Here is a 22,747-nt window from a genome sequence, read left to right on the forward strand (position 1 = left end):
GGACTCGGTCATGGTCGACATTTGGCTTGGCAATACCTGTACCTGTGACGGCACCATGTCTCCTGTCAGTTCTCCATCTGCTACGCTTGTATATATTCGACGCGATGCCGCTTCCTTTCGTGACTTATAATAAACTGTCTGCACGTTTACTGCTTAGCGTCGAACAAAGGGCATTTCTAACTGATCCTCAATACGACCATAAAAAAGTAAAAATTTTGATTTACTCCTTTACAGCAGACCTAGCCGATCATCTAAAAACGTTAACAGAGTAAATTTTTTACTCCAACTACCCATTCCTTCCACAATTTTCCTAAATATACTCCATCGTGCGGCGGTCGAGTAAAACTCCTTCTCGCCCTCCCGCGCCGCACTGCCTCCCGCCACCGCCACCACCAACCCCCTGCCGTCGCCGCTGCCGATGACCTCCGAGCCGGTCGGAATGGATAGCCACCCCACCCCCTCCCCGCTCACCCCGCCGGCCACCAGCGCCGGCTTTTCGCCGCCAGAAATCACCAACGTGCCGCTGGTGGTGCCAAAGAAAAAGCTTGAGGATGACAAAGAACCACCGGGGCCAAGCTTCGCCTCCAACCGCACCAATGGTGTCCGGGTGGCCACCGCTTCTCCGGCAAATGGCACGCCGCACCTACATGAGGAAAATGGGCTCGAAAGCCGACGACGGCGGCGGCGGCGCTCGCCGAGGCGGCCGCCAATAAGAGGATGAAGAAGACTGCGGTGGCGCCTCGTCCAAAGCCTACGCCTCGTGCGGCAACTCTGGTTGCCTCTACGGCAACTGCTCCGACGTAGGCGGCGGCCGCAGCCGACAACAAAAAAATGCGGTCGTCAAGTGCTCGATGAAATGCCAACAAGGTAAAAATAAAACCTCGCGTCCCGTTGGTATTTGATAGTGATTGTTTATGGTGCTTACCTTTGAGATTGTAGAGCGGACATGCATGTGTTTAATTTGAATGTTTTTAAGATATGTATTATGTAGTGTTTGAAGTTGGTGTGATTAGGACACAAAAATCAAGTCAATTTTATTTTTACTCCACTAAACATTTAGGGGATCGACTAGGTGCGGCCACGGTTACTCCAACTTTACTCCACTAACTTTTAGGGGATCGGCTAGGCTTTACTTCACTAATTTTTAGGGAATCGGTTAAAAATGCCCTAATACTGGCGGAGGTTTCATGCGCTGTCACGATGAATAAGATTCAAGTGCATGCTGCGGCAAGTGTCCTGTGCGGTGGTAGCTTTTGCAGCGGGCTCGATCGTGATGGCGAAAGGGAGAGTGAAATCTAACCAAGTCTAATCGGACAAACACATGCACCTCACGCACATCAGTGCTGTGAGAGCTAAAATTCCTTGGGCATCATCATGCGTGCGTGCCATTTTTGTGGGAAGCACGAAGCTCGCGGGTGGGGTCGGCAGGTGCGTGCGCGATGCGACCCGTTCGCCTCGGGCGTCGGGCGGGTCCCATCCCCGGTCCCGGGGGCCGACAAGGATCAGGTGACATGTACATTTGCATGTCACCGTGTGATTTGTGGCCCAAATTCATATTTAAACATTGTAAAAAAATCTAAAAAAAATCATGCATGTTCATAGCACATATTAAGATAATTCTTAAAAAATTTAGATCAAAATTCGAAACATACATCAAGAAGCAAAAAAGAGAAACTCGTATGTGAATAGTATACAAAGAACCATTCGCAACTATTCATAACAGATTTCTCTTTTTTGCTTTTTGATGTATGTTTCGAATTTTGATCTGAATTTTTTAAGGATTATCTTAATATGTACTATAAACATGCATGATTTTTTTCAGATTTTTTTATAATGTTTAAATATAAATTTAGGCCGCAAGTCATACGGTGACATGCAAAGGTGCATGTCAGCTGATCCCTGTCCCCCGGGGCTGTAGCCGAGTCGCCGGTGCAGTGCGCATGCGTGCTGTGCTCTGCTGACCAGCGCCCCACAGTCGCGCCCGCGCGCACGTACTACGTTCTGCACGAGGTCAATGTTTTCGACTCCGATCAACCCTCTGCTCTCCCCGGTTGGTTTGGCACCACGGGCCTACGTACGTGAGCCCACCCTCCACAAACGCTAGCATCGAGTCAAACACCTTATCTTATCCGATCCATTTTTCATAATCACGCCTATCACCTGGATCTTAAGATATTCAGGCCACTCGTACTCCTAGATAATTTCGCAGGATCTAAACGGCAATCGAAGGCATTCGCTTTTCTTCTCATGTTTTTTTTTTCAGATTAAAAAGAAAAGTACTCTCTACGATAACGATCGCCCTCTGGGCTCTGGCTTTGCCTGTACGCTCCCGCTTCCCTGTCATGCACCACCACAGGCCAAGCGCCCAAGCCACGACCGCGTGGCAAAGGAGAACCCGAGCCATGGAAAGTGCAGCAGCGGCAACAGTCTCATGTGCTTGAGTTTATCGAGCGAAGCGAAGGCTCGTTGTCTGTGTCGACTGTCTACGCAGCAGTGAAAGGTCGGCGGCTACGAATCATGTCAAATTTAGCTCAGCTGTTTGCTTGCTTGCCCGACAGGATTGGACCGTGAACACATGCCTCCTACATCTGCGTTGCACTCCTCCCCGGCTCCTCTTCGATGGTGATGATGACGGCGACGGGTGTGTTGGATTTGATTCTCTGCCTGCCTTTCTAGGCCCCTCCTAGGTTGCCAAAGGTTCAAGTTCCAAACCAAAAATCAGAAGGTGTCTGTACTTTCTGCCGCTTCGTTGTTCCAACATCAATCAAAGCAAATGGCTAGTAGGAGAGTGTGGTTACAATGATCGATGCTGTTTGGAGTGTGTCACGAACGAGGGTTTGGAACTATGGGTGTGTTTGGTTCTTGGCTATGCTTGCCCTACCAAGTCTTTAGCTGCGGCTAAAATCTTGGTTGCTCGTAATTTGGCCAATATATTGGTAAAAGCAAGTGAAGTAGATTGAGCAAAGAGTCGTTGACATGCCAACCAATTACTCCCTCCGTAGAGAAATATAAGGACGTTTTTTTAATGATCTAAACGCTTTTATATTTTTTTACGGAGGGGGTATCAAACGTCAAAGCAAAGAGCAATTTTTCTTTTCATCTCCCAACATAATTTTCACCCAGTTTATAACATTTTTTGTTCTTAAATAAAAGAGAAAGAAAGCGTTTTCCAAAAAAAAGGTATCCAAACATGTGTTCAACTCTCTGGAGTATACTTCTCTTTGAGACCATATATTCATTCTCTCTCTCTCTCTTTTTTTGCGAAAAAGATTTATACCTATTATAAAATCTATCAAAATTATAAGTCATCTCAAACATAATAAAAATTACATCAAGGTGTCCAAACCATGCACGATCGCTACCGCCACCAGAACGAGTCGTCGAAACGTCGCTCCCCTACCGGAGCTGGCTTGACCTTATTGATAACAACCGGGAAGTCTTCATGCACATGCCCCCAAGAATCAGCGCCCTTGAAGTGTAATTGTCAACGCTAATATGGCCCTCTCTGGCCGATAAAAGGGACTTCCGAAACCGCCCCTAGGGAAATCCCCATTAGATCATTTGGAGCTCTCTATGCCCATTATAAACAGAAGAGCTCTCTCTCTCTCTCTCAACGCACAACCAAGAACACACAAGCAGAAGCAGAGTATTACACCGAGGGACGAAGCTAGAAAAAAAAGTATGACGGGATCATATATTTGGCAGTGGGTTCATCCTTCTATAAATGTTGGTGATTAGTATCAGACTAGTGAAGGATTTTCAAATTTCATTGGGGTCAATTGACCCCAATGCTAATAAGGCGGCTCCGTTCCTGATCACACCTCGTGGTACCCTGAACCTTGGTAAATTACCTCTGCGATGAGAAGTGACTTAAGTGTTTTGAACCCTAGCCGAACAATCTAGGAGTGCTCTCTAAACTTCGGTCTCGATTATCACCCGTCAACAGGCACCTTATACCATGCACACAAACTAACTGAAAACGACACCTCCGAAGCTAGTCAACCTCCCACTAGCATCGTACACAAGAGGTCGTGACCGCTATTAGGAGGGCGGGGGCTCTTAGGCACGTATGAAGAAGCAAGCATCCCACGAGACAATGAGTCATAAGCTTCACATGGCAGGCCGCCGACCAACATCGATGGCCACGTTGTCCTTGTATGACAACAAAGATAATGCCCTCGACCCCGTTGAAGCTTTGGGGGTGCCGCCCCGACTTTCCACCCTCGACACCACCTTCCGAGGTCGTCACCCTGACCTACCGGCGCCCACCCTCAAGCTACAGTGTTGCACAACCCGACTACATCCATCACGAGGCGCACTTCTTAATTGAGTCAGTGTTTTGCCAAAATCCAAACCTTTTGCTTGGGTGAATAATTGATGAGAATAAAGTAGTTGGCTATTTTTTCGATAGAAGGTAATATATTAATATCAAAACAATACCAATTACTTATGGCCTCTGCACTGCCACAATTTCAAGATCTAATCAAGACATCGAGGATGCACACAACCAAATACGATAAAATAAGAAGGAAAGTGAAGAAAGCCGACACGGGCTAACGACTTGCGACTGACCAACAACAACTGTCGGTGAATCTTGGTGACGTGTAATCAGAACTGACGGTGAATTTTTTTTCTGAATGCACACACGAGCGATTTCTAAAGACATGTTGTTATAGTGGTGGCCTATTATTATTGGAGGGTCCCCTTTGTTCCTTCGCCACAAGCTGCGAATTCAAAACGAAGGAACAAACATTGTGTCAAAAGGTAGGGCCAGGAGCTGTTGGTACTTGGTAGGTGTTGACTTGGGGATAACTCTCCGAAATCAGAACTGGCAATCCAGAGTTCTACTACACCTCAGTTCTTTTACAGAAGTTCTTCTGCGTTTCTACTGGTTAGCGGCACTGTTCTCCTCTGCAGTCGTGTTTCTTTTTTGCTTGCCTTTCTCTGTGGACTTGACACCACATTCAATTAGGACATGTACAATGGCGGCATATGGATACATATGTCGCATGACAAAAATTAATTTGAGGTATCTATATTATTTTTTTCTCTCTAATGCAAGCTATCATTAGTGGGCCTCATTAAGAAGTAGAAAATAAAAATTTAGTACATATGCATCTCTACTTTTCACTCAACCTTTTCAGCTTTTGTCACCGGACCACACTTTTTCTCTCAATCACCCGCCTCCTAGAAAGGATCCCGCTTCCCTATCCGATCCTACTTTACGTCATATCCGATTCTATATGGCATGCGAGGTATCACCTTAAGGCTACGCATTGTACATGCCCTTGTGCCTAATGCCTACCCACATGGCCACAACTGCTTAATTTCCTGTGAGAAAACAAGAGATTAGCACCGTTCATGATGATGTCTCGCTCTCATGTCTAATCATCGGTACATAAATTCCTCCAACACGAGGATTATCACCATCCATGGTTTTGGACAGGTCTCAATAGACAAGTTTTAGGGCTTAGACAGACAAATCTTAGACAAGATCGAATTAGATGCTCTCCAGATAGAGGTAGCGAAACATCGCCCTTGTAACATAGTTTATCATCATTATCAATATCAATCGAGCAAGATGTCGGCTTCTATCTCCTTCGTGAGGAGGCGAACCTAGGTAAAATATCGCGTCTTTCGTCCCGTTAAACCCCATTCAAGCTACCACTTGCGTTGGCCTCACGACGAAGTCTTCACGGTAGGACATCTGTCGTGACAAAACCACAACAAGGCGCAATTGTCACCATTCGTATAAATCCCCATTATATTATTTGGAGCTCCCTATGCCCATTGTAAACAGAAGAGCTCTCTCTCTCTCTCTCTCTCTCTCTCTCTCTCTCTCTCTCTCACTACAGAAGCAAGAACACACAAAGCAGAAGCAGAGTATTACACCGAGGACGAAGCTAGGAAAAAAAGTATGACGGGGTCATGTATTTGGCAGTGGGTTCATCCTTCTATAAATGTGAGTTATTAGTACCAAATCAGTGAAGGATTTTCAAATTTCATCGGGGTCAACTGACTCCAATGCCAATAAAGCAGCTCTGTCCCTGATTACACCTCGTGGTGCCCTGAACCTTGGTAAATTACCTTTGTGTCTGAGAAGTGACTTAACTGTTTTGACCCCTCGCCGAACAATCTAGGAGTACTCTTTGAACTCCAATCTCGATGATCACCCGTCGACACGCACCTTATACCATGCACACGAACTAACAGAAAACAACAACACCGAAGCTACTCAACCTCCCACTAGCATCGTACACAAGCGATCGTGACCACTATTAGGAGAGCGGGGACTCTTAGGCGCGGATGAAGAAGCAAGCATCCCATGAGACAACGCGTCATAAGCTTCCCATGGCAGGCCGCCGACCAACATCGATGGCCACGTTGTCCTCGCATGACAACAAAAATAATGCCCTCATACCTGTCGAAGTTTTGCGGATGTCGCCCCGACATTCCACCCTCGACATCACCTTCCGAGGTCATCACCCTGACCTACCGGCGCCCACCCTCAAGCTACAGTGTTGCACAACCTGACTACATCCATCACGAGGCGTACTTCTTAATTGAGTCGGTGCTTCACCGAAATCCAAACCTTTGCCTGGGTGAATAATTGATGACAAAATAAACTAGTGGGCTAATTTTTTCAATCGAAGATAGTATATTAATATCAAGACAAAACGATAAAATTAGAAGGAAAAATAAAGAAGGCCGACATGGGCCAACGACTTGCGACTGACCAGCAACAACCGACGGTGAATCTTAGTGATGTGTAATCAGAACTGACGGTGATTTTTTCTTTCTAAAGACGTGTTGTTATAGCGGTGGCCTATCATTATTGGAGGCCCCCCTTTGTTCCTTCGCCAGAAGCTGCGGATTCAAAACGAACGAACAGACATTGTGTCAAAAGGTAGGGCCGGGAGCTGTTGGTAGGTGTTGACTTGGGATAACCCTCTGATCAATCTGAACTGGGCAATCCAGAGTTCTGCACCTCAGTTCTTTTAAAGTTCTTCTGCACTTCTACTGGTACGCGGCACTATTCCCGTCAGCAGTCGTGTTTCTTTTTTGTTTGCCCTTTCTCTTTGGACTTGACACCACCTTTAAATTTTAATTATGCCTAACGGCTAATGCCTACCCACATGGCCACAGCTGCTTAATTTCCCGTGAGAAAACAAGAGATTAGCACCGTTCATGATGTCTGCTCCAACACGAGGTACATAAATTCCTCCAACACGAGGATTATCACCATCGATGGTGTCTGCTCCGGTAGAGTACATTCCGGGTACTACCTCCGTCTTTGTTTATTAGTCTCTTATGTAATTTATGCTAAATTTTGATTAAAGATTTAACAGATAAAATCAAACAAAAATTATATCATTGCATTCGTATTTGAACATAGTTTTCAATGATATAATTTTTGTGATATGCATGAACTTTTTGTTAGTTAATTTATGATCAAAATTTGGCATAGATTACAATGAAGACCAATAAGCAGCGTATCTTTCTTCCACCGAGTGGTGTTCAGTTAATAAACACTTAAACTCCACAGTCCCAACCAATCAACCGACAATTCCACGATTGAAATCCAGGCCAGAGAAAATTACTACTCGCTACTTGTCCAGTTGATGAGAAGAAAGAGAATCTTTGCAAGAAAAGCTCAGATGAGAATCTTGGGAGAGGCAGATGGGTGATGCGCCTGCTTGCATCATGCAACGAGCAAGTCTCTACGCTACCACCAGTAACAAACACATCAACACCTCAGCTCATCTCAGCTAGCTCTAAGGCTCTAATCATGCCGGTTACTAGCATCCAACCCCCATCAGTTTTAAACTCTGGGAATGTCAGATCCGCCAGCTTATCTTAACCCGGATTATTCCGCGGTGGCGATGCGGCGAGGACTACGCCCGCGGAACAGCTCAGGGCGTCAGCAGCTTGCTGCCGAGCCCGATCGATCCATCCACCCAGCATCCCATCGCATGCACGCAGCATCACGCTCACACACCCCGACGGAATCCCGCAACAGTGTCCCCATGTTGCCGCGCTGCGTCCTCCCTGGTTTCTCATTAGATTAATCGACAATATACGTGTGCCGATGCAGGGTTTGGTCGCCTAATCGCGCATGGAATTAGCAGACAGCCCTTGCAAAACGAGAGATTCAAGGTGTGATTGAGTTCTTGGGCAAAATTTGCAAAGAATTTGCGAGTTGCATGTGCTGCGTAGGTACATAGCTTATCTACACTTGTATGAGAACCTTTGTGGTGATTCACACACGAAGAAAGAAAGAATACAGATCGAGGAGGGCGAACCAAGCGGGAGCAAACGAATGAAACTGTTCTCTTTCCTTCTTTTTTCTTCTACTGCCAAAGTGGCCAGCATGCCATGCATGTGCGCGCGGGAGAGCGAGCTGCGTCGTCGGCCGTCAGTTGGCGGCGGCGGTGGCGCTCCGGCCGCGGTTGGAGTTCGACGAGGAGTAGCTGCTGAGCTTGCGGCTGATGGAGTGGATGGCCGGGTTGGACCGGAAGTAGCCGAAGAGGCTGTTGCGGTGGAACGGCAGCGGCGTCGTCGTCCTCCGCCGCATCTCCTCGGCCGCCGCCCGGCTCACCGTGTACGGCGCCATGTCGCTGGCCGACGCCGCCGAGCCCCGCCCCTTCCGCATCGACGCGTCGCCGCCGCTCTTGAGCATGCTGTACTTGAGCAGCGGGTCCTTGCCGGCGGTGGCGCGGCCCTCCGACGCGCTGCGGAACAGGAACAGGTCCTTGAGCCGCCACTTCCGGCTGCCGCTCCCGCACCCGCGCATCAGGGAGGCGGCGCCGCGCGGGGAGGGTGGGGAGGAGCAGAACTCGTCGTCGATCGGGTCGCCCCTGTACGGGGAGAGAGACCGCGTGGCCCTCCGGCTCCGGGACGACACGCCCGACGAGGACGACGCGGGGGCCGGCCGGCCGGACCTGCCCCTCGTCTGGCCCTGATCGGCCGACGCCTCAGCCCGATCCCCTGCGCCGCCGCCGCGCACCGCGGACATCGTCCTCGCTCTTCTCGGCGACCGGGGGGAGACGGAGAGGGAGGCGTAGTCCTCGTCAGCGAGCAGGCCGCCGCTGCAGCGGGGGCCGTTAAGCGGCCGGATCCTGCCGCCCTCGAACAGCTCGTCGGCGGCGGCGAGGATGGGCGTGGACTCCCTGAGCTGGCCGCTGAACCCGAAGGCGAAGTCGAACGTCCCGGCGTCGCCCTGCTCGTCCGCGGCGTAGCTGCTGGCCCTGGACGGGCTGGTGGGGGCGCTGGAGAAGAAGTAGCAGTAGCTAGGTAAATGGCTGCCGCCGCCGCCGCCCATGGCAGCCGCGGTTCTTGGGCTGCACGGCGCGCTCGGCGCCATGACAGGAACCGCCACCTCCATATCTCTCTCTCTAGCTACGGCTCCTCCGCCACACCTCTCTCCTCACTCCCCGCCCCTGCTCCTCTCCTCTTCTTCTGCTACACTTCTTTAAAGATAGATGCCTCCGGATTTTGCTTATGTAGGTGTCCGGAGATGGAGATTGGAGAGGGAGAGGGAGAGAGGAAGGTAGGAGGAAGCTGGATCGATCGTAGGGGGTGGGGGGATGGTTGAAGGGAGAGGGGGGGAGGGTACGTTAAAAGCCGTCGCCGAGACATCGATCATGTGGTCTTATGCGCAACTTGCTCGTTTTCAATTCGATTGACATCAACAGTTCGTTAGAGAATTAGCTGCTTGGAGGTTTGAAAATAACACGCTCTTTTTGTTCCCGTGCATGCAGCCGCGAGCACGGTAAAGAGACCGCATGAATTGGTTGGTGAATGTGTGTGTAGCGAGAGGAATGGTATTTGTTTTAGTGATCATACAAAACCGTTTGGAATAAGCGGGTAACTATCTTAAAAAAAACAATCAGCAACTCAAAAAAATTAGTGAAAGGTAAATAAAAATTTAGAGAGATTAAGGGTTCAAAATTTGCCTCCTCAAAATTTGTTGTTCTTTTTTATGACACCCGGGAGAATCCAGGCCACTTAGGGATGCAAGTGGACGCATCCGCGTCGCCGCGAGGCCCTAAGTACACTAATCTTTGTTACTTTGATTTTTCATGCCAGGCTTAATTCACGTGACGCCATCCGCTTGCATGTCGAAAACCACTGTCTAATGTTGAATGAAATGAAAAAACTATTGCAAAGAAATATCTTCTTAAGCTTCTAGCCTAGTAGAACACATACCGAAAGCAAAGGGCCGCTATAAGATTTATTAAAGTTGGTGAAGAAAATACCAAATTTCTGCAATCAAAGGAAGCAATGAAATACAGTAGAAATCATATTGCAACGCTTTAAGATGAGCAAGGCAAAGAACACAAAGAACGTTAGACCAAAACAACAATCTTATGCATAGCTTTCAAATAGAGGCATGGTAGTGTGAAAAATGCCAACGGAGGCCGAGCTCCAGTGAGCTCGTTTTCAATTTTTATTTTTTTGGAGCGCGAAAAATTCCAAATTTATTTTTTGAACACACATGCACATGTATACTATGTATATGCAAAATTTCACAGTATTATACGTTTACATGTGGCGTACACGAAAAAGACAAATACCCATTTTTAATGGGCCTTTTATTTTTGTTATTGGGCCAGAAATTTGTTATTTTTGTACAGCCTACAAATCACAACATTGTTTCGACGAAATTTGACACATTCTTGCGGAATACATAAAAGTTTTCATGGTATTATTTTCAGATTTTTCTGGAACTTTTAAATACGCTTTTTGATTTTTTTTTTCAAAATACCGAGCTCACTGGAGCTCGGCCTCCAAAAATCCGCACTCCATGGTAGTGTCCCTACATATAACTTTTTCAGCTTGGACTTATTGATTACTAGACATAATGATCTTCAAGCTCTAAAAGAACCTTCCTCCAAAGAGAAAACGGATGCAGTGATCAAGGAACTCCCCTTGATAAACCTCCAGGCCCTAATGGCTTCAATCTGATTTCATCAAACACTATTGGGATATAACTTCTCCAAAATTTTACAAGCTCATTGCACCGACAAAATTAATTCATCTTACATCACTTTGACTCCTAAGAAAGGTTCTCCTGCTACTGCCAATGATTTTAGGCATATTTCTCTGCTGAAATGCACACTAAATGGCATTGTCAAGTCGTTGGCCAAAAGAATGCAAAAAATTGTGTTGAAGCTGGCACACACAAATCAATATGGATTCACTAATTCAAGATTACTTGGTCTGGGCATATGGATACATCCATCTATGTCATTAGTCAAAGAAGGATGTTGTGATTCTAAAACTAGATTTTAAAGAAATTCTTACTGCTAGAGGATTTGGACCTAGATGAATGACATGGCTAGACATGATATACTCCTTCGGTTTTTCCTCTCTTATGATAAAAGGGGTGTGTGGGAAACAATTTTTATGCAAGAAAGTTGTCAGTCAGGGTGGCCCTTTATCCCCTCTAATATATTTGCTAGTTGTTGATATCCCTCAATCGATTCTAAATGAGGCAATGTAACAAACTTGATTTTGCCCCCCCCCCCCAAACACAAATACCAGCACAGAATTCCCAATAATACAGTATGCAGATGATGTGGTTCTAGTTATGTCAGCCCGCTATACATAATTACAACAACCTAGGAATCTCCTTCTGTATTGCTCTGTTTACACTGGTCTCAAAGTGAATTATGAAAAACCTATCATGGGACCAATCAATATTCTAGTAAATCCACCTGAGGCCGGTGAATCGTCCTAGCCACCCAAGAAGCTTGCTGAAGTCTTGTAGTAATTTGATATGCAACTCCAGAAGCTGAGATCCGACAAGAGGAAGAAGAAAGAGGATGGCAACCGTGAAAGCCATCTTCATATTCCTCTGATCACCAGGAACCACATCGGGATCTATGCACCTTCTTGTACTCTTGCCATGGTTGCATTAAAAAGACGAACGAACGGCTCCTGATCCAGCCAGATATTGCGTTCCCACTGTATTATCAAGAGGGAACTCGAGCCCTTGCTGATACGTCTCCAACGTATCTATAATTTTTGATTGTTCCATGCTATTATATTATCTATTTTGGATGTTTAATGGGCTTTAATATGCCTTTTTATATTATTTTTGGGACTAACCTACTAACCAAAGGCCCAGTGCAAACTGCTGTTTTTTTGTCTATTTCAGTGTTTCGTAGAAAAGGAATATCCAACGGAATCCAAATGGGATGAAACCTTCGGGAGAGTTATTTTTGGAACAAACGCAATCTAGGAGACTTGGAGTGGACATCAAGGAAGAAACAAGGCGGCCACGAGGTAGGAGGGCGCGCCCAGGGTGGGTAGGCGCGCCTCCCATCCTCGTGGGCCCCTCGTGGCTCCACCGACCTACTTCTTTCTCCTATATATACTCATATACCCCGAAAATATCCGAGAGCACCACAACACCCTATTTCCACCACCGCAACCTTCTGTACCCGTGAGATCCCATCTTGGGGCCTTTTCCGGCGCTCCGCCAGAGGGGGAATCGATCACGGAGGGCTTCTACATCAACACCATAGCCTCTCCGATGATGTGTGAGTAGTTTACCAAAGACCTTCGGGTCCATAATTATTAGCTAGATGGCTTCTTCTCTCTCTTTGGATCTCAATATAAAGTTCTCCTCGATTCTCTTGGAGATCTATTCGATGTAATTCTTTTTGTGGTATGTTTCTCGAGATCCGATGAATTGTGGGTTTATGATCAAGATTATCTATGAACAATATTTGATTCTTCTGTGAATTCTTTTATGCATGATTTAATATCTTTGCAAGTCTCTTCGAATTATCAGTTTGGTTTGGCCTACTAGATTGATCTTTCTTGCAATGGGTGAAGTGCTTAGCTTTGGTTCAATCTTGCGGTGTCCTTTGATACGTCTCCAACGTATCTATAATTTATGAAGTATTCATACTATTATATTATCAACCTTGGATGTTTTATATGCATTTATATGCTATTTTATATGATTTTTGGGACTAACCTATTAACCTAGAGCCTAGTGCCAGCTTCTATTTTTCCTTGTTTTAGAGTATCGCAGAAAAGGAAACCAAACGGAGTCCAATTGACCTGAAACTTGACGGAGCTTATTTTTGGACCAAAAGAAGGCCATGGAGTAAAAGAGTTGGGCCAGAAGAGTCCCGGGCTGCCCACGAGGGTGGGAGGCGCCCCCCTGGGCGCGCCCCCTACCTCATGGACAGCCCGGAGACCCCCCTGACTTGTTCTCGACGCCAAAACCCTTTATATATACAGAAACCTCCAGAGATTAACCTAGATCAGAAGTTCCGCCGCCGCAAGCCTCTATAGCCACGAGAAATCAATGTAGGCCCCTCCGGCCCTGCCGGAGGGGGGCATTATCATCGGAGGCTATGGAGGAGGATCTCGGAGGGGCCATCATCACCATGAAGGCCAAGGACCAGAGGGAGAACCTCTCTCCATCTAGGGGAAGGCCATGGAGGAGGAAGCACAAGGGGGAGAGTCTCTCCTCCTCTCTCTCGGTGGTACCGGAGTGCCATCGGGAGGGGAATCATCGTCGCGGTGATCGTCTTCATCAACATCATCATCCTCATCTCTTTTACGCGGTCCACTCTCCTGCACCCCGCTGTAATCCCTACTTAAATACGGTGCTTTATGCCACATATTATGATCCAATGATGTGTTGCCATCCTATGATGTTTTGAGTAGATATCCTTTGTCTTTGGGTTGATTGATGATCTAGATTGGTATGAGTTGTATGTTTTACTTTGGTGCTGTCCTATGGTACCCTTCGTGTCGCGCAAGCGTGAGGGATTGCCGCTGTAGGGTGTTGCAATATGTCCATGGTTTCCTTATTGTCTGCGTTGCGTGAGTGACTGAAACACAAACACGGATAAACGGGACACGACGCATGGGAATAAAAAGGACTTGATACTTTAATGTTATGGTTAGGTTTTACCTTAATGATCTTTAGTAGTTGCAGATACTTGCTAGAGTTCCAATCATAAGTGCATATGATCCAAGAAGAGAAAGTATGTTAGCTTACGCCTCTCCCTCATATGAAACTGCAATAGTGATTATCGGTCTTGTTAACAATTGCCTAGGACAATTCCGCACACCGATCCATCATTATTCCACACTCGCTATTTATAATATTTAGTAATATATTATAACTTTATGATAACAGCACCTACTTTAATATTTTAGCTCTCCGATATAATACAACGTTATCCACTTCATACCCATAACGTAGTTTTATTTCTCGTTTCTAGTTGTAAGCAAATGTTCGATGTACGTAGAGTCGTATCAGTGGTAGATGGGGCTTGAGAGAATATTGATCTTACATTTAGCTCCTTGTGGGTTCGACACTCCATACTTATCACTTCCACCTTTGGAAATTGCTACGATGATTCCCTGCACTTGGGGATTATCGTCCTTTCCCAGTGACAGCAGGAGCAACAAGGCACGTATTGTATTGTTGCCATTGAGGATAAAAAGATGGGGTTTATATCATATTGCTTGAGTTTATCCCTCTACATCATGTCATCTTGCCTAATGCGTTACTCTATTCTTATGAACTTAATACTTTAGATGCATGCTGGATAGCGGTCGATGTGTGGAGTAATAGTAGTAGATGCAGAATCGTTTCGGTCTACTTGTCGCGGACGTGATGCCTATATACATGATCATGCCTAGATATTCTCATAATTATGCACTTCTCTATCAATTGCTCGACAGTAATTTGTTCATCCACCGTAGAATTTGCTATCTTGAGAGAAGCCACTAGTGAAACCTATGGCCCCCGGGTCTATCTTCCATCATATTATTTTCCTATCTACTTGCTATTTTTGATGCTTTTTATTTTGCAATCTTTACTTTCCAATCTATACAACAAAAATACCAAAAATATTTATCTTATTATCTTTATCAGATCTCACTTTTGCAAGTGGCCGTGAAGCGATTGACAACCCCTTTATCGCGTTGGTTGCAAGGTTCTTGATTGTTTGTGCAGGTACGAGAGACTTGCGTGTAGCTTCCTACTGGATTGATACCTTGGTTCTCAAAAATTGAGGGAAATACTTTACGCTACTTTGCTGCATCACCCTTTTCTTTTGAAGGAAAAACCAACGCATGCTCAAGAGGTAGCACTTGCTACCCCCCACCGCCGGCCTCCACCATGGAGATGCCAGTCGCTGTCAAGGCAAGTCCTAACACAACTAAACTATATCTACTATGTACAGGAAAATCACAAGCTCCTCTACCTGGCCATCGTCGGCCAACAACGCAGTCGGACAAGGTATGGTATTGGACCTGGGTGCCCTGTGAAGCTCTCAAGCTAACGGGGGAGGAGAGAGAGAGAGGGGGGGGGATTCGGTAACACGGTCGAGAGTAGTAAAATGATTGCATCAGTGATCACCTCTCCTCGACCTAGTGATGCTAATTGGATCTTGACGCATACTTAAGGCAGAGCCCTGGAGGGTTCAATACACAGTGATGTTGGATCTCAAGAATAAACCACAATAAGGGTCCATATGCAACCATGGATGAAGCTCTCAGAGAAAGGAGTCGCTAAAAAGACAATGTCGAGGCCAATAGTTGAGAAAGAGTTATTGGCCCACCAAATTGGAGATATTTGCATGATTGTCACCACCGAGTCGAAATAGAGAGATTCCGTACGTTGATGATTCCCAAGATTAGAGATTTTGAGCTCGGTATTTGCGGGCTACATGGAATCCACCCCCCCCCCCTCCTCCAATTTAGAATTTGGCCCTTTGCCACTTAGACTTGTGAACTGGTTAGTGGTGTAAGAAATTTAGTGTCGATCAATATAAGATTGCATGGATTTCATAGTTAATTACTGCATGGGACGTGGACGAAATGCCTCTCTCTGATACCATACCGAGTTGCTCGTACCAATTAACTCTTCTTTGGATTAATGTATCTCGTGAAAGAAATTCATCTTCCCACATCTCTTTTTTGTGAAATACCCAAATCTATTATAAAAGTTCACTTGAAGCACAAAATACATCAAACATAATAAAAATTACATCAAGGTGTGTTGACCACCGAAGAACCACTACCGTCGCGAGAACGAGCCGCTAACGTCGCTCTTATACCGCAACCTCTCTGAAGTTGTTGATGACAAATCGAGAATTCTTCGTGCACGTGCCACTAAGGACTAGCACCCTGGATCCGTTGTTGCCACCGTTGAACCCTTGAAACGGTTGAAGCACGCATGGCAAGAGACTTCAACCTTGCTGCTCAAAGAAGACTGCATGAATCTACATCGGAGTCCTGTTGGTTCCGCGCCGGTGGACGAATTTGAGTTGGATCGAAGTCCGGAAGACCAACTTGAAGATAAAGCGTCAGCATCCGTCCAAGTGCCGAGCCCCGCAAGGTAAACAAAATCTAACCTCAACTACTAGCCGGAGCCGAGCCACCGGGATTTCCCTCCCCGCCCCTAGCCGCCAGAGCGACACGCAGAGGGAAGGAGTATCCACGAATTGGCCGGTGAAGTTTGAACGGGAGAAAAACTTTACCCTGGCCGCTTTATGGCGAGGGGAAAATAGGTCTGGTGTGTCATAGAGACGTAGAGTATATTTTGTGCCCGTGCAACAACATACACACACACACACACATTTTGCACATTATAAATAGGACGCCGATAAGTGCCACACGTGTGGGCGTTAGGGAGTCTGCCCACACATTTTGTGTGGTGTATATGACGAACAGCCCACACACCTACGTGTGGGCAAAACAATTAGCGCCCACACGCCTCTTTTCCCCCTCCTGATCCCTCTTACACGCGTGCGTGTGGGCGAAGTTGATAACGCCCACACGCCCGTATTCAGGCCTCGTACCTCCTGGTCCCGCACGCCACGCGTGACGGTCACCACGCGCCCGCAGTTGCCATGGTCCAGACCCTCGTCCATGCTCGTTTAATTGCAGTTGCCATGTCGCTGAACTACGGTTGCCATGTCGGACAACTGCAGTTGCCATGGTTGCTCAACTACAGTTGCCATGTATGGTCTGATTTAATGTAGTTGTCATGATTTCATAACTTTAGGAGTTGCCACATACTAACACTAGGCAGTTGAGAGAGTTGCCATGTGCTCACAAGCATGCTAGGGCAGTTGCCATGTAAAAAGGAAGAGTTGCCATCTGCTTACGTGCACGTTAGGGCAGTTGCCATGTACCATGCAAAAACATATGGCAACTCGATAAAAGAGAGTTGCCATCTGCTTACGTGCACACTAGGCAGTTGCCGTATACCCTGCAAAACACATGGCAAACTCGGGTAAAAAAAAAGAGTTGCCACCTGCTTATAAAAGCACACTAGAGGCAGTTGCCATGTGCAGTGCAAAAACACATGGCAACTAGCAGCTTGGGTATGGGAGAGGAGAAGGGCGTGTGGGCAAGATGCAAAACGCCCACACACTAGCTCTTGTGTGTGCGTGCAAAGTGGCGTGTGGGCGAACTGCTGAACGCCCACACACCAGCCCCTCCTGTGTGGTGAAACGGCCGTGTGGGCGACCGGCTGAACGCCCACACACCAGGCCAGTCCTACGTGGCACTAGAAACATGCCAAGATTCGTGCGCTCACGAACGGACGCGGATCCACGCGTGTGGGCGAGAACGGACGCGGATCCACGCGTGTGGGCGAGATGCAAACGCCCACACGTGTAGGCGTTAACATTTCCGTATAAATATTGTATTAATGGAATGTATAATTCAGCTTTTCCGAAGCGAGGAACTCTGCAGCGCCAAAGGCGGCAGCTAATCACCACCACCGATTAATTAACGACGAGTTGGCGACTAGCGACTGCCGAGTTAGTGAGCGAGAGGAGAGGAGATGGATGAAGCAACGGCGATCACGTGGAGGATTCGGCGAGGAAAGTGGTCGAATTCTGCCGTCGAGGCGTCGATCGTGGACATTTCTTTTTGACGCCGAGAGCGGTAGGTGGATTTTATGGCGATGGCGACCCGGGGGCTGCTGTCACGGCGGACGGCGATCGAGCCCCTGAAAAAGCCCCGGTGTTCTAGAATCCGTTGAAGAGTTGGAGGTTTCGGCACACCACACAAGCTCTTGATCGGGTCGGGTTCTGTGCTGACATGCATACATGTCGCCGTTTTGTGGGAAGACCACAGCTGTTCCAGAAAACGGCAGAGCGTCTAGGGAGCATATCCACAGCTGACGAACGGGAACAGTCGCACGTACGTGTCTCATTTTTTCGTTGGTCGAGGTTATTATTATCCGTATATGTGGATCGATGCAGGAGGCGAGTGCTGGTAGAGAAAACGAACACCTTCACACCGTTCTGTCTTGTATCTAGAAGCAGAACGAGTCGTGACGTGGACCGGATCGGTTTGCTGCAGTGAAACCGGAACGGATGTATCGCGTGTGTCCGTGTGATTGTGTGAGGCGGCTTTCATTTCATGTCGATGAACGAACGAATGGTGTTGCTTTTGAATTAGGTGACCTAATAACTCGCGCTTGCAAGGTGTGCAAAACATCTTTTTCTAAACCTTTGAGGTACCGCACGGTCGGTCAGTTAATGAGGGGCGGTACAGTTAGCAACTCGCAAAATCGCAAGCAAGCAACCCCGGTGCGGTGAGGCTTCGAATTTCAAGGCGGTAGGTGCGCACGCGGTGGCTCGCCGTCGCCGAGCGCGCTGGCCATCCACCGACGTCTACACCCCAGCAGCAGCAACCCTAGCCGTGGGGCGATGCACATGCATGCATGCATGCACGCGTCGCACGGCGGGCGACGTGGCAGTGAAGGAAACCAGACAAAATGACGTGACGCGGGCGGCCCATGCCGTCCTCCCTCCGAGGCGACGTACCTTACGTTACGTAGCTCGTCTCATTCCACGCCCCGTCCGCCCGTGCGGACCGTGCGGCCTGATCTGGCTCGATCGTTCGCCGACGTCCATCAACGGCCTCTTCTGTCTCCTTTCGCTTCTCCTCCTTGGCCATCGACCGCTGGACGTGACTCGTGAGGCGATTCGACGGCCACCAGCCCAACTGTTGCGCGCGTCCGGCTGACTTCCGGGAACGTACGCACGCATGCATCAGTTCGCGGGAAGCCGTGGGACGGACGGATGGACGGGCCTGGGCGAGATCGTTCGTTGGGTCGACGTGGCGTGCAAGGCAGAAAACGGTGACGGATGATGTGATGCGGAAATAGCTGACCTGTAGCCACGGAAGAATTGATGGGAGCGGCCGGCAGCCACGGAGACGTTTGATGATGAGATGTTTCTTTGCTGCACGTTTTCCGTTAAGGAAAAAAAGGAGAGCTTTCAGAGCGCACAGTGCAGCGAGGAAGCCCGTAACGAGGCATCAGTCCTTGTCGTCTTCACGGTGTTTTAACTCCGTCGACTTCTCTCCCGCCGAGAGAGAAAATACTGTCCATTTCAGTTTTAGCCGAATGTTGTGATCTTTTATTCCGAGACAGGAGCATGCCGTCGGCAAACTGGACCCTCCCAACGGATGTCAATTTTCGGATACTGACTGAATCGTTATCGGCTCACGAAGCCTCTCCACACATGGGCAACTCTTCTTATTACTTCCTGCCTAGCTAGTATCCTCCTCTACTTATGGTCTTTCTTTTAAGTTTCCTAAATGGGTTCAAAACATAAAATAAGAGCTCTAAAGTGCTTTCCAAAGTGGAGTAGCATCTTTGGAGCAATAGTTTTTTCCCCACGACTTCCACGAATGTGATCCTATGGTAAAAATTTTGCAAGCACTCAAAACATTTCCTATTGTATGCCGTATTTTTTTTCTCCAGATTTTTATGAATTATTTTCATATTTTTCTGATTTTACTGTTTATACAGGCTCATTTGAGCCCGAGCTACATGTCCCACTGCTAATTTTCTTGAGGCAATTTGTTTTCCTTTTTTTAAGAGGATCTTGCGTCAATCTGCTTTTTTTAGACAACTGTGGCAATCTGCTGCTCTTTTTTTATAGCAAAATCAGCTCTTTTTTTGAGACAATGGCAAAATCAGCTTTTTTTTAGGGAAATGGCAAAATCAGCTGTTCCTTTGTCCCCTTCGACGTGAGGCCCACACAGCAAATGGAAATGCAGCCTCAAACAGCAGGCTGGCTAAAGACGAGCCATCCAGAGCCCATAACCCCGCTAACGGCCCACATACAGAAACAAAATGGAGGGAAAACTTCAGAAGCGAGGGAAAAACTCTTTCCCGTCCCCCAAACGCGCGCGCCACGCCGACGGAAACCCTGGTCGCGCGAAGCCGGCAATGGTGGAACCACGCGCCGGCGCCGGCGCCGCCGCAGCCCCCTCCCCCGCCGCGACCGTCGCACCCCCCTCCCCCAACCAGGTCCGCCCTCCTCGCCCGCCCTCCTGGTACCACTCGATGGACTCGCCGCCACCGGTTCCGTTGAAATCTCTGCGTTTTGACCTCGCAGGGCACCACCGCCGGCGCGAGGAAGCGGAAGGCCCCGGCGACGGAGAAGGCTCCGAGGAAGCCCCGCAAGCGGCAGGTCTGTACTTCACTGTACCCATCACCCGCCTCCCCGCGGCAATCTTGCTTGGTAGTCTCACTCGTCTGAATATTGTGGCATTGCTTGGTACTCTGATTCGTCTGAATGTCGTGGCATTGCTTGGTAGTCTGATTCGTCTGAATGTCATGGCATTGCTTGGTAGTCTGATTCGTCTGAATGTTGGTAGGTTGAAGAACCGATTCAGATCCCTGTGTACTACGGGTGCAGAAAAGGTGATTTTTCAAGCGTGCACGGCGATGATTTAGTTCAAGATTGCCCAGCCATTTATGCAGAAAACATATGTGCGCACATAATCGGCGAGCTGCCGCTGCAGCCACAGTCGATGTCACTGGTGGATCTACAGCTCTGGGTCTTCAAGCTGTTCAGGCTCCATCCAGAAACACAAGATCTCCATATTAAGGGGTTCCTCAAACAGCGCAAGAATGACCCGTATGACGAAGAGGATCCGGACTGGTATTTGGAGTACTACCAGTGGGACACCCATGAATTTTATTCCGACAAATACTGGAGATCCTTTGCCAACAGATTGAAGAAAAAGAGAAATGTGACACAGAAGTTCATGTTGTACGTGGAATCCTCTGAGATCAGGCACTATGACATATTGCGCAAAGCCATAGGTGATGGTTACTCTCAACAGCTGCCGCTTGTGTTGCCTGGGACAGAAAGCCTGACAAGGTGTGAATTCAGCTTCCGGTACCTTAAGGAACACCTGGCAGTTACTGCTGAGGAAATGGCAGTTTATCTCACTGGTCACAATGGCGAGCATGTTACTCCCGCCGAGGCGTGGAGGGCAAGACAGATGGCTCTGGAGAAGGAATTCGGTACCTTTTATGATTCATACAACTTTGCCCCGAGGTTACTCAAGGAAATAGCACGTAAAAACCCTGGTGGTTTTGTAGACATCAAGGATGCAGAGGTTTCAGGGTGTAAGGATTTTCGAGTCCTCCACCGTATATTTTGGGCGTTTGGACAATGCTTACAGGCCTTCGGTGCCTGTCGCCCTGTGCTGTGCATTAAAGGCGCACCCCTATGCGGGAAATATCAAGGGGTGCTGTTGACAGCTGTAGCATTAGATGCTAATGATTTCTCCATTCCAGTAGCATTTGCCATCGTCGAGTGCGAGACAAAGGAAAGCTGGCTGTGGTTTCTTAGGAATCTGGAGCGAGCAGTGGTTGATCAAGCTGATGTCTGCATTATACACGACTACAAAAAGGAGTTGATCGACGCTGTGGAGGATCTTCTGAATTCCCGTCGACGACAAGGGCTGAAAGCAGAAAGCCGGTGGTGCATGGAACACCTTGCTGAAAACTTCTATGCATATTTTGGCGACAAGAACCTGGTGATGATGTTCAAGAAACTTTGTCAACAGAAGCGACAACATACGTTTGATAAACTCTGGAAGGAGCTCGACGAGTTGACATCCAAATATATGACAGAAAGAATTTGGTGCTAGTGAGGAAGTGCAGCAGGGGTCAGTCAAGCATGATGAGGCAGAGCTTCAGGAGCAAAACCCATCCAGCCATACTGATTCAGTGGAGGATGGGAAGGAAGGAGATCATGCCGGTGACAGCAAGGGAAAGATAACAAAGTTCTCTGATTGGATTCGTCTGAAACCAATGGAGAAGTGGTCACTGGTGCATGATAGCAACGGAGCAAGATATGGCATCATGGGCACTGATATAACGGATGTATATAAGAACGATCCTGTATTGAAAGGTATAACTTGCCTTCCACTCAGTGCGATGGTGGAGGTGACATTCCTGCGCTTGGAAGAGTATTTCAAAAACACAAGTGCCGCAGCAAACAAAGCAATCGGCAACCCATCAGTCAGCTTCCCGGAACGTGTCCAGGATGACATGAACTCCAAAATGCAGAAAGCCGAGATGCATCAAGTTCTTGGGGGTGAAGAAGCTCTGAAATTTACGGTGAAGTCGGGGCAGAGGCAGGTTACCGTGAACTTGAAGTCGGAATATACCCACAACATGGATAAGTCTAAAGGATCCACAGCTCGAAAAACTGCTACCTGTTCATGCAACAAGCCGGAGCTGCTTCACAAGCCTTGCTCTCATGTCATTGCCGTCTGTTGTCATATTGGGGTTAGCACTGCTGAATACATGTCCCCATACTACAGCCTGACTTGTCTAGGCAGGACCTGGAGTAAAAAATTCAATGAGTTCTCACGCAACTACAGAAAGAATTTGCCACGCTACTACAGAGATATTAGACCATTCGAGCGTGAA

General features: G+C 47.7%; 2 protein-coding genes across 2 annotated transcripts; one reads left to right on the forward strand and one right to left on the reverse strand.

Moving 5' to 3' along the window:
* Positions 1-8,149: 8,149 nt before the first annotated feature.
* On the reverse strand, positions 8,150-9,616 carry LOC123187927 (uncharacterized). Its single transcript, XM_044599923.1, has one exon. The coding sequence runs from the start codon at positions 9,383-9,385 to the stop codon at positions 8,417-8,419; it is 969 nt and encodes a 322-aa protein (XP_044455858.1). The 5' UTR covers positions 9,386-9,616; the 3' UTR covers positions 8,150-8,416.
* Positions 9,617-20,197: 10,581 nt separating this feature from the next.
* LOC123187928 (uncharacterized) lies at positions 20,198-22,688 on the forward strand. Its single transcript, XM_044599924.1, has 3 exons — positions 20,198-20,323; positions 20,412-20,486; positions 20,674-22,688. The coding sequence occupies exons 1-3, from the start codon at positions 20,243-20,245 to the stop codon at positions 21,958-21,960; spliced, it is 1,443 nt and encodes a 480-aa protein (XP_044455859.1). The 5' UTR covers positions 20,198-20,242; the 3' UTR covers positions 21,961-22,688.
* Positions 22,689-22,747: the final 59 nt, after the last annotated feature.

The sequence above is a fragment of the Triticum aestivum genome, chromosome 2A (assembly GCF_018294505.1).
Source record: "Triticum aestivum cultivar Chinese Spring chromosome 2A, IWGSC CS RefSeq v2.1, whole genome shotgun sequence".
NCBI lineage: Eukaryota > Viridiplantae > Streptophyta > Magnoliopsida > Poales > Poaceae > Triticum > Triticum aestivum.